Here is a 12,918-nt window from a genome sequence, read left to right as displayed (position 1 = left end):
CAAACAGAAGAAAAGACATCATCAATAAAGATCTATGGAAATACTTTTCTTTAGTATTGATTTAATTTATATATAAAGTCAATTAATTTAGATTTACAATTGATAACAGCTGCCTGTCATCTCAGAATTCTCTGTCTTTTACCACTTCCTGTATAATGACTTAGATCATTATCAGTGCTTTCCTTTTTCTATCTTTATTTAGTGTAATGAGTGCACTTTCAATAGGTATAATAGGTCAATAGGTTTTTACTACAAAATGTAAGAACCGCAGAGATAACATGAGAGCAGAATAGTAAAGTAGAACACAACATGAGATTCATGAGCTAAAAAAAGAACAAAAGAAAATCTACATATGAAAAGTGACTGTCAGTGACTCTCTCTCTCTCTCTCTCTCTCTCTCTCTCTCTCTCTCTCTCTCTCTCTCTCTCTCTCTCTCTCTCTCTCTCTCTCTCTCAGTGCAGTGGGCGAGGTCTGGGCGTGACTGCCTCCACCAGGAATGCAGTAGTGTGTGTTTTGAACTCCCCACATACTGTACAGTCTCACCCAGTCTGATCGGTCAGTTTCTCTTCACATTCTACCTGACACACACACACACACACACACACACACACACACACTCTCTCTCTCTCTCTCCCCCCCCCCCTCTCTCTCTCTCTCTCTCTCTCTCTCTCTCTCTCTCTCTCTCTCACACACACAAACACACACACACAGACAGTAGAGTTTAACTCATGGACACATCAGAGTAGAAAGAGGCAAAGAAGAATAGAGAAGAGCTGTGTGGACTGATGAAGTCAGAAAAAGAGGATTTGAAGCAGATCTGGGTCACTTTTCTCCTCTGAACATTTGTGGATTCCTTTATTTACTCAGATTCCAACCAAACCTTCTGTGGATTACAACTGTGGATTCTCTCTGAACATTTAACATGACTTCAGCTCTTATGGAGATGCCACAGGCTGATTTAAGATTCAGAATAACATTCAGTTTTGATACTGAATTTTCAGCCTAAAAGCTCTGTCACGGTCTGGGTTCTTGGAGCCTTGATTCAGCATTGTCGACCTTTAGTCTCTTGTTTTTTTCTCTTTCTCTCTCTCTTTGGATGATATAAAACATGTATAGACAGCACCAGTGTCTACACAATCACTGAGAGTGTTTTTTTTAAAGAACGTCTTCAGTGATAAGCAGCTGTTATCGTGTTGGAATGACACACAGTAAAAGCAGAGTGAATCATCTGTGTTATAGATGATCAACCGTCACCTGACTGATGGCATCTCACTGCATCACATAGAGCTGGATCTGTCATCACAAAGGTAAGAAACCAGGAATGATCATACACTTTTTGTTTTATCAGGACCTGTATCTAGGATTTTAGCGATGCAGAGGTCAAGAGTCTTCAACCATGACGGAACCAAACACATTTTTGACTTGCCACCAAAAAGTGTTAAATGTTAAGACATATTTTATCAGAATCAGGATCAAATTTATTGTCATTATACAGGTAGTACAACGAAATTAGAGGCAATGCCTTAAAGTGCACATGAAAACATACATAAACTGCATTCAGTCCATTCACACATACAATTGCACAGTTGAATAAAACCTGAGTAAAAACAGTCTAATAATATAATAATATTAAAAATGAATATTGTAGTTGCAGCAGCAGAGGGTTAGTGCATGTTTGTGTTCAGTAAGGTTATGGCTTTGGGGAAGAAGCTGTTTTTGAGCCTGTTTGTCCTTGATTTGATACATCTGTATCGCCTCTCTGAGGGCAGGAGGTCAAACAGTTGGTGACTGGGGTGTGTAGTGTCCATGGTGATAATTCTCGCCCTGTTCAGGCATCGTGTGTTGTAAATGTCACTCAGGGAGGGGAGAGGGCGGCCAGTGATCTTCTGAGCCGACTTTACCACCCTCTGCAGCCTTTTCCTGTCTGCCTCAGTGCAGCTGCAGTACCACACTGAGATGCAGTATGTTAACAGGCTCTCTATGCAACATCTGTAGAAGGACTCCAGCAGCTTACCATCCAGATTGTTCCTCCTGAGCACCCTCGGGAAGTGTAGTCACTGCTGGGCCTTATTAATGATAGCCGAGGTGTTTGCAGACCAGGAAAGATCAGCAGAGATGATGTGGTTCCTCTCACCGTTGATGGAGAGGGGGGCGAGTTCAGCTCTGTTCTTCCTGAAGTCAATGATGATTTCTTTGGTTTTTGTGATGTTCAGCATCAAGTTGTTTGCTGAACACCACGCTGTCAAATTCAGGACATCGTTCCTGTAGCTGGACTCATCTCCTCCTGTAATCAGCCCGACCACTGTGGTGTCATCAGCGAATTTAACTATGATGTTACTAAGGTGGGGGGGGGGTACAGTCGTGGGTATAGAGGGAGTAGAGCAGGGGGCTCAGCACACAGCCCTGGAGAGAGTCGATGCTGAGTGTGCGGGAGGAAGAGAGGTGGGGGCCAAGTTTCACTGTCTGGGGGCAATCGGTCAGGAAGTCCTTAATCCAGGAACAGGTGAGTGAGGGGAGCTTGGTGATCAGAATGTCCGGAATAATAGTGTTAAAAGTATTATATACGTTATATATTTACCTATTCAATCCCAGAAAGCATGTCCATGTGGGCCTTACATGGGTTATATGTAGGCTACTTGGGTACTGAGTGGGCATGGGCTTGAACTGGGCGAATTTTGCGGGTCCCACATGGTTTCAGTAACATGGGCCCCACATGTGAAGCCCATGTGGACTGGCTACATGGGCCCCATTTAAGGTAAATTCTGATCCCACTTAGACCCCATATGGGCAAACATGTGGGACCTACATGGGTCTCACCCAATTGGGACCCACCTGAAACCCTATCAGAATCACTTGAAGCCCATATGGGCAAACACAGGTGGGGTCACCATTGAAGCTGCAGACAAACCCACTTAGGACCCATATTTGCAGCCCAAATGTAACTCTTATGGGGCCCACATGGACATGCTGGCTGGGATATTGTGTACAAAGTATCTCCCCACATAATGACCTAAATGATGTCCTTTCAGATCCTTTACTGAAGTAAATGTAGGGACATGAAGCCTCCAGTGCACAAACATGGAATGGACTTAACCCTTACATACTGTTCAGGGTCAAATTTGACCTTTTATTTTTTATTTTTTTTTTTTTTTTTTACATTTGAGAGCTGTACAATCATCATATACACATTTCTTTTAGCCAGACTTTTCCTAATCTGACCCACAGTTTATAAAAATGGAAATAAAATGTTAGTTTTTTTATTTGTTTTTACATTTGTGTGCAGCTGGTACATGTTTCTATTCTGTACATCTATACAAATGTACTAGTTTGACCTGTGTTTATTTAAAAAAAAAAAAAAAAAAAAATCAAGTACCATCATTCAAACATGTTGCTGTATTCATTATATTTTACAAAATATTTTCCTGGACCATAAAATTGTAATTGTGAATGTCTGTTTTCTATAAGAATAATCAAACATTTATTAATGACTGATGGGGAATTTATGAATGTGCATTGGTGTAGAGACTAATTATGAGTCCGAATATGAACAGTATGTAAGGGTTAAACGTGAAGCAACTTTTGAAACTTTTGAAATTAACATGTTTGCATATTCATAGATTCTGGATTTTTCAATGGGGGAGAATATATAACCCTAACCCTAACCCCGTCTTTTTAATGGGGTCATTTGACTTTGTTTGTGTGTTTAAGATGTCTCATACTGTACTGAAAAGTATTTTCTCATTGATTGTGCACTAGGGGTATACTGGCCTTCAGATGCCTCCAATCTAGTTTTGATGTCACAAATTATGCTCACAGGTACGGCCCTTAAACTGCCGTCATGCATATACATCATTGTGCAATGAAGCTCAAATATCCAAACGAAGGAAAAATAAGAAAAACATATTTTTGAGTGGCGGGGGATTGTAAGTAAAAGCAAAGTCAACTCAATTCATCAAATGAAAAACAGCCTTAGGGCTGATTATTAGGAAATAGGAAATATTTGATTATTAAAGGACCCCACACCATACACATGCAGTTCAATGACAGTGTCTTCCTAATATACTCACTTGATGTACAGATATACTACAAGCATTAAGTACAGAACTAGAGTAAACAAAAAGTCATACTTACAGATACTTAATACATAAAACAGAGCATATCAGGCACCCTGTATAATACATATGTTAGTGTAGAATGTAACCTGCCCCTAAGAAAGAAAACAACCAAAGTGTATCTATCAGTATTCTTTCTTTTATATATAGACTTGTATTCTGTTTTACTTGATTAAGCTAGTTTACAAGTACATTCAAAAACTACAATAAGACTTGCATGAGACATTTGTGGTGTCTGTCAGATTTACTGTTAAAGAAAGCTCCCTTGCAAATAACGTGTGGTCAGTTAAGTGAAACTGAGCCGGTCTGTGACTGACCTTGGATGCTTGTGTTTTGTTGGCCTTTTGAACCTGACAGATTTGCTATCTGAGGCAACAGTTTGGTGTACAAATAAAGAGTACACAGACTTGCCGTTTGCAGTTGAGTTTGTAGTCTTACTGTTACTGCTAGCAGGTCACACTCACTGTAGCTTGTTCAGTCACCTGATCCAACTCAAAGTATTCAATTATTTTGATAACTTCTGATATGAGGTTCACATCATTGCTGGCATCAAACCTCCATGTGGCCCTTGAAACCTGCAATTCATTAAATCATACAATATAAAAGTGTGTGACCTAACAAACTACAATGGACTAAAAACGAGTACAACCTCTACATGATGATGATATATCCAGATCGGTACTTTGCAGCTGTTTCATCAGCTAAGTAAAGATGCATAAAGATGTGTTGCTGTAGCAAAACTACTATACAGTACTAATAATATCTTCCCTTTTGTCAACAGTGAGTTGATACTAACACGTTTTCTATGTGTATCATGGCCTGTTATATTGTATCCCTCCGTGCTGCAGACCTTTCATTGTTTATTATGTCTGGCTTGTTCAGGCTATAACAAAGAGGTCTGGTCCACATAGTGACTGTTAATGAAAGCAAGCAATTTATGTCTAAAACATGTCCAGGATTATTAAAAACACATCACTCAGTCACACCACTCCACTGGAAGACATTCATTACCATGAACACACAGTATAGTTTATGTTTGACTCAGGAATACTCACTACAGATGAAAATAGTCTTCTGTTAGTACCATTTGAGTCATATTTAAAACTGTAATAACCAGCTGTCATAGGAAATTAGTGAGATTTATATATACTGTATATATATATGATCTGTTTTTTTTTTAAGAAGACCTAATATGCTCATTTTAAGCTTTAAATTTGTATTTTCCAACTCTAGATTAGCTTTGCGCAGTTAATAAAATCTCTTATTTATGTTATACTGGTCCTTTATGCAGCCCCTCAGTGCAGCCTCTGTCTCTAACAGGCAGTCTCAACTCCTGTCTCTTTAAGGCCCTCCATGGCCAGCTGTTTGGAAGCCTGCTGAGGGGCAGCCATATCAGAGTTGCTTATGAAAACCCACCAATTAAATGACCAAAACAATGGGAGAATTTGATTGTGAAGAATTTACAGGAAATGAAAATAACTGAATTGGCAGAGCTTCATTAGCTGCAGTAGCTGTAGGGATATAATGTTGTAATGTTAGCAGAGTGGAGCAGTGAGCTCACACACTGATGACCATATACATTGTTGCTTTTGTTGGGTTTTTTTCGTGGGACTTTCTTGACCTTTAAGTCAAATCTTACTATGTAATAAGGTGGAGGACTGAAGACTGACATCCCAGTTAAATTAGTTTGCTCATCAGGTTTTTAGAGGGATCAGGTTTTTCCTGAAAACCTGATCCCTCTAAAAGATACACTTCAGTCAGTCAGAAGGAAGAATTCCTTGAGATGAGGAGATACATTTCTTGACCCGGCTTGACCCAGGTATCATAAATTGTCTTAGGCCAATTTCTAAGCTTTTACGGCTTTATCTAAGGTTATAGAAAAGGTTGTTGTAGATCTTTTTAAACCAAAACAATAAGAAATTATAAAATCAGGGTTCCACAGATATCATACACAGCATTCTTCTAGATTTCTGTACAGTTTTTAAAACAATTGGCAACACGTTTCTCCTGGATCACCTGACATGCTGGGTCAGCATTTTTTAAATCTGCCCTTGATTGGATTTCAAACAGACGATTCACTGATGCCATAGGAAGCTCATCTTCCACACCTGCAAATATTTCATGGGGTTCCGCACGTTTCAGTTTCATCCAGACTGGACGCACCTTGCAGAAGAATCTCTGACATCTGATTGTAAATGTTGTAAAACTAGGACATTCACATCAAAGCAACGCAACACAACTCAGATGACCATTTCCATAGCAATAATGCACTGGCATACCTCACTACTTCTGCATTGATACATTAGGCTGATTTTGTGTGTTTTATTGGCAAGAAAAAAGGAGGAAGTGGAAGACAGTGACAGTGAAATGCTAGCAGGAAATGGTTCCTAGCTTTACTTCTTATTTTGCAACTGGGCAGAGCATTATCACCACTAACTATTTTGCTTCCTGATTGGCTGAAGAGAAATAGCTATATCCTTATGTTCTAGAACTGCACTCGGTGATTAGACAAAAACAATAATAATAATAAAACTAACTTTATTTATATAGCACATTTAAAAAACAGAGTTTACAAAGTGCTTTGACACACAAAGCAAGTCAGTACAATACAAAGCAAGATAACACATAACGCACATGAAATAAAAAGACCCAGGCAATGGCTTCAGACACTTATCAGTTCACACTGCTGCAATGTTGTGAAATGGTTTACATCTGGTTGTGAATTATTGATCTGAACAGGCCTTTAGGTCCACTTCTTTTCCCATTTGAAAGAATCATTCAAAATCCTAACATCTCCTTTCACTGCTACACACATGATACTCAGATCTACCTTCCATTCCACTCTCAAAATCAGGCATCCAAGACATGAAAGACTGGTTAGCTTGTGAATTCCTTCAGTTCAGTGGACAAGACAGAGATCCTGCTCTTTGGCCCAAAAATGATTCACCTTTCCACCTACATCAGATCACATGCTAAGAACATGGGTTATAGAATTAGCTCTATTTCTGCATGAATATAACTTAAAGTTGATCAGATTTTCATGCAAGTCCTTAAACTAGATAAAAAAGACACCAATTAAACAAATCAGACAAAAACCTTACAATTACTCATTTATTGATTTAGTAAAATGATCCGATCTTCATTTCACAAGCTTTAAAGCAGTACTGTAAGCATTGTAGAACTTCTTCCCTTAAAGCACCACCAGACCCCTCAGACCATCCCACCATGGCATGTTGGCTGTGTCCCGTGTGTAGAGGGTTAGGGTTAGGGTTAGGGTCTGGGGACAGAGCTTTTTAGGTAGTCTGGAATAGCTGGAGGCTATGAGACACTTAACACTCACTTTTATTCTCTGGCTTTTACTCGTGAAGTGCTATATCTCTTTGCTTTTTGAAGTGCTATATAAATAAAATGCACTTCAAACTTAAAATAAATGCCATAAAAACAATGAAGTTAGCAGCTACTGACAGATGCAGAGGAACATGTGGTTAGCTTCCTCATCAACAACACAGATCCATGTTGGGAAACAAAGTTCCAGCAAATATTTACTGACTGAACCGTCCTTGAGAGAGACAGCGGCTCCGCTCTAGCTCCAGGTCTGCTGACTGCTGACTGCTGTGTGGCTGACACTGACCTTTGACCTCCACGCAGAAGAGCTCAGGCCAGAGAAAACATACTTTTCCCTGCAGGGATCAATGAAGTATTGATTAAACCCTTCGAACTGTAAGCAGGCCGGTTCATCTGAGCATCAGGATGAATTATAACCCTCCCATCAATCTATACACAACATGAACACACTCACACTGTGCTGATCATTATTAGAGTCCTGCAGCAATCATTGGCATGCTGTTATGTAAAAACATTTACGTGACTGAGGCGAGGAACCTGAGAGTACACTGTCATATGTTAACAAAACATCCACAGACCACTGACATCCATTAGAAGACTATGAATGGTGATTTCAGTCAGTCAGTGTTTCCAAGACATTCATTCAACAAATACTGGCCACATATTTTGTTGTTGTTGTTGTTAAGATTTTTTTAGGCAGGGACAGTGCACATCAATCAACATTGTAGTTTACACCACAATGTAAATGTGACAGAGTTAGCCCAGAGGTTAGTTTTCATCTGTAGGGACGTTGCAGTTAAGCAGCATGTGCAGTAACCACTCAGCTACTAAAGCGCTCCATAATGTACATTCTTCATAATAAATACAGTCACTGAAGGACAATTTTGTGGTATTTGCTTTAAACTTCTCCACTACATTACAGACAAATATTACTATTTGTTATTGTAATGCATTTACCAGCCATAGTTACCAGTTACAATTTTACATAAAGAACATGATGACCTCACAAAATTGGATATATTGCAATAAATAATATAATAATATAATAATAATGAGTACTTAATACTTCCATCCGTACCTTTACTTAAATAACATTTTTGAATTGGACTTTTTGACTTTTTATAATATATTACTATTTTGTAACTGAATGGTTGCTTGTTTCTTGGTCGTCAGTTTTTGATCAGCTGCTTGTTGTTGTACAATGTGTTCCTCAGATTTCTCCACAGTTCTGCACAAATTAGTTTGGGGTTTGCAAGCTGATGTACAGTAAATCACTTGAAACTCATCTTTAGGTGGTACAGGCTGCTGCATGTCTGAGCAGCAGGGAGCCATACAAGTAGAACTTTCCAGAAAGAAATCCCCTAAATTCCAAACGATTCCAAGAGATCCTGATCATCCACAAATGAATTCACAGGTTCACATAGAGTTTATTTAATCATTGTTTGAACTCTGCTGATATATTTGATTATTTAATGATATGATAAGACTGTTAGCTATGTGCTCCAGCCACAGCCAGATTATATGAGTAACTGTTTCCAGAAGAGAATAACCCCCAACAATACAGCCTCAAATGAACACTCAGCATCAGTTTAACTCCTTCCTACTGTGGGCGTGTCTCTGCTAGCCTGTCTGTCAAGTCAGTAGCCTGCCTCTCCTAAAGCTCTTGTCACCCTAGTCTGACCTTCACATGAAGCTGTTCTGTAATCACTTTGTGTCATTAGCAGCACATATGTGTACTGTCAGGGGAGCCAATCATTAATTTCGACTATATCAGTCAAATTAGCTGCTTTTTCTTTTATTGACACTGACGCCAACGTCTCCTATCAGCCATACAGCTGTTCACAGCAGGCTGGTGACTGTGGAATATGAAATCACTCATAAAGGTGTGCCTGAAAATATTTATACTTGTCAGTTTTGTAAGATAGTCCATTTAAGTTTGTGTTGTCTGTTTTAGACAGTTTATGTATAAGGTGTGTCGTTGCAGGTTTAACCCTTACATACTATTCATATTCTGACTCATAATTAGTCTTTACACCAATTCACATCAGTCATTAAATAAATATTTAATGAATCCTTCTGTTTGATTACAAGACATTCACAATCACCATGTTATAGTCCAAGTGAACATTTTATAGAATATGAAACATGAAACATGTTGAATGCCGATTTTTGAATTTAATTTTAATAAACACTGGTTCAATTTGTCATTTGCATATATAAAAATGTATATCAGTTGCACACTTTTTTTTTTTTTTTAAAGATGCATTTTATTTCGATTTTTGTATACTGTTGGTCATTAGGAAAAGTCTGTCTAAAGGAAATGTTTATATGGTGTTTTTACAGCTCTAACATGTAGAACAGTATGTACAGTAAGGGTTAAAAACACTTCAATATCTGACATGCAACCTGTTCAAACCTGTAATTTAGTCATGTTAGTATGATGTGACAGAGTTAGCAGTTAGCTCATGTGGATCAAGTTATCCTTAGCTATAACTTTAATACAGAGTTCAAATTTAAAAAAAAAAAAAAAGGTTTTTAAGTAAAATGTTATGCCATAAGAACTTTAACTTAAAAAAACAACAATCTGAACTCACAATTTGTCCAAACTGTTCAAACTACAAATCTATAATCGTACAAAACCACAATGACAAGTATTCATGTTCTCTTTTCAAGCACACTTTTATTAATATCTCATAAGTGATATCCTCCTCTCCTATATGTTAGTATGGCAAAGGACCAACAAAGTGTCACTTTGGCTGCAACACAGCTTGACGGAAACTGAAACTGTTATGTAATACACCTGCATATAGAATCTAACTACTTTTATAGTCTCAATGGTTCAGATTTTGCTGATTCAGCTTAAAAAGTGAGTGTGATATTGAGTGTTGAGTATTAGTAAATCACCCACTGAGCCATACAGTCTGTATTCCCAGTCACCCTGTGGTTTGAAAGCAATGATGAACAATAACACTGATTGATGGCACCATTATTTTGTACCACAGGACATTGATTTATGATTAATATTAAAATGAAGCTCACATAACTCCAGCTTACTTGAGCTTACTTTCTCAGTCTATCTCAGCTGCCGATGAGGTGGTATAACTCTTACACCCTCCATTATGTATACTGCTTTCCCATCCTTATACAAAACCAAGTTATTCTTGTTGTATGACGTGATGAGTGAGTCACTGTTTCAGAAAGCAGTATGTGGTCACAGTTTAAGCAACAGATAATTACCTCTAGGCTGATATCACCACTTACACACACATAAGCAGACAATACATCACATGTAACATAAGGTGCTACAGTGTGTACTAGCAATGTGTAGCTGCTGAATAATGTACACAGTAGAAACATGTAACCTTATTCATTGTGACTTGTATATTCAGCGCATGTGTCAGGACTGTGGAAGGATTCACTGTTACACTGAAACTGTTTTCAGTCAGACAACATACCAAAGTGCTGTGTGCATAAATCAGAGCCTTAAATAAATGATCAAGCACGAGACTGTTGTTGATGTGCACTGAGCCGCACCTCATGACTCAGCGGTGTGAACAAGACACTTCCAGTTGCGGCTTGTTAATCACGCCCAAAATGAATGTGTGTGTTCTCTTGTGTGTGTGTGTGTGTGTGTGTGTGTTCATGTTAGTGCATTGTGTGTGTAGATGAAAATGTTAAATACATATTTGCGGGTTTGCAAATCAATAAATATGAATGTTCATTTATATTGAAGAGCTGCTATTAAAAATGATACTTTAATGTCATCATGGCACTGTGATAATGAACTCTGTGTTCTGAGGTTGGAGATCTGGTTGCTCTTTAAGCCTGTATCTTTGAATTGACTTAAAATCTAATAATGCTCAGCTGTTACAATTTACCCAATTAGAAAAATCTATTTAGAAATTTGAAACAAAAAGTTCTGAGTTCATATGTTGTGTTGACAAGCTGGTCTGAAAGTCATTCAATTCCACCAAGATGTAATTTGACTGAAATGACTCGAACTAGCTTTATGATTACCTATTAAGATAATAAAAACATAAAAAATAAAACTAATAATAATACTATAATAATAACTTTATTTGTATGGCACCGTTCAAAGTGCTTTACAACTAAATAAAACACATACATCAAGTGTTTCACATTAAAGGAGCTTAAAAGGAGCATAGAGCAATAAAGTTAATAAAGAACAAAAAAGAAAGATGAAAGAAAAAGAAACATTAATGTAATATTTGATGGAAAATTAAAAATTAAAATAATGATACAGTAGGAGCAGGCAAAAAAGGTTTCAGTTGCATGATGGTGATATAATGATTAGCTGTACACTGAACACACATTCTCTGAATGTCTTAAGTCTAGCCACAGGCAGTCAGTCTGTCAGTTATACTTACATCATGCTTGACTTGGAGTTTGTGTGTCTGTAGTTTAGAAAATGGTTTAACTACAATTACATCTGTGTGCCAATAAGGTCTGTTGGTAAGTCTGGTCAGCAGCAGTTCTATGTCTCCAGAAGATATGTATTTATCTCTGATGAATCCTCCTTGCAGCTGTCAGTCTGTACAACCAGCACTGCTCCCAGTAGACCAACATGACAACATCTGTTCTGGACTCACACAGTAACGCATCCATGACATTATTGGCAGGATGATACACCAGTGCTCATTGGTGAAGCAGCTTAAAGACATCAGAATAAAAATATGAGGGGTTGTGTTTTGTTTGGGATACTTAAAGAAATGTCTGTTGTGTGTGTTTTAGCTGGGAATAACTGACATCAACATTGATCTTTCATTTTTCCTTCCAGTCACTACTTCTGATAACACTGAGGCTGTAACCATGGCATCCCGGGGGAAGCAGCAACAAGCGGGTGGGTTATCATCCCTCTTCTCTTGTTGCTTCAAAGAAAGTGACCAACCAGAGATAACCTACTGCCACGATAACATCACCACTATGACTGTACTGGAGCCCACCCTGCCCATGCCCCCCCTTCAAGAGCTGGACTCTATGTTCACTGAGCTGGTGGTGAGCACACAAACTGTTTGTTCTGAACACTGTTTATTCATATGTGCCTTCAAAGATCCACCATTATTAAATAGCTTCTTCCTCACTTTTACCCCTCTCTTCCAGGATGAACTGGACCTTACAGAGGAGCACAGAGGAGCCATGTTTGCTTTGCCAGCAGAGAAGAAATGGCACATTTACTGTAGTAAGAAAATGGTAAGAAATGTCGCAAATATATCCCAAAAAACATCAAAATGTCCCTGTAATGATCCAGAGAACACCAATATCAACACATAAACATTTAAAAAATGTATTTTTGTTATTTTTGATAATTACAATTTTGTTTTAAAAAGTTCATAAGCCAAAATGAATGTTTCTTCTTTTATTGTCAGATGAACTTTAAATATAAAAATCTCTCACATAAAAATGCCATATCTGGACAAACATCATCTATAGTGCATTTACT

General features: G+C 38.1%; 1 protein-coding gene across 2 annotated transcripts in view; it reads left to right on the top strand.

Annotated features, from left to right (window-relative positions):
* Positions 1-683: 683 nt before the first annotated feature.
* The window catches only part of daam1a (dishevelled associated activator of morphogenesis 1a), a 28,264-nt gene continuing 16,029 nt past the window's right edge, over positions 684-12,918 (top strand). Inside the window, exons 1-3 of one of the 2 annotated variants that reach the window (XM_062440944.1) lie at positions 684-1,307; positions 12,256-12,473; positions 12,579-12,668. In XM_062440944.1, the coding sequence (XP_062296928.1) occupies positions 12,288-12,473; positions 12,579-12,668 (276 nt within the window). In that variant the 5' untranslated portion in view covers positions 684-1,307; positions 12,256-12,287. Of the gene's footprint in view, positions 1,308-2,402; positions 2,504-12,255; positions 12,474-12,578; positions 12,669-12,918 lie in introns of those variants that run through there. The other variant, XM_062440945.1, reaches the window with a different exon arrangement.

The sequence above is a fragment of the Scomber scombrus genome, chromosome 19 (genome assembly GCF_963691925.1).
Source record: "Scomber scombrus chromosome 19, fScoSco1.1, whole genome shotgun sequence".
In the NCBI taxonomy this organism is placed as follows: Eukaryota; Metazoa; Chordata; class Actinopteri; order Scombriformes; family Scombridae; genus Scomber; species Scomber scombrus.
This window is presented reverse-complemented; position numbering and strand designations above follow the sequence as displayed.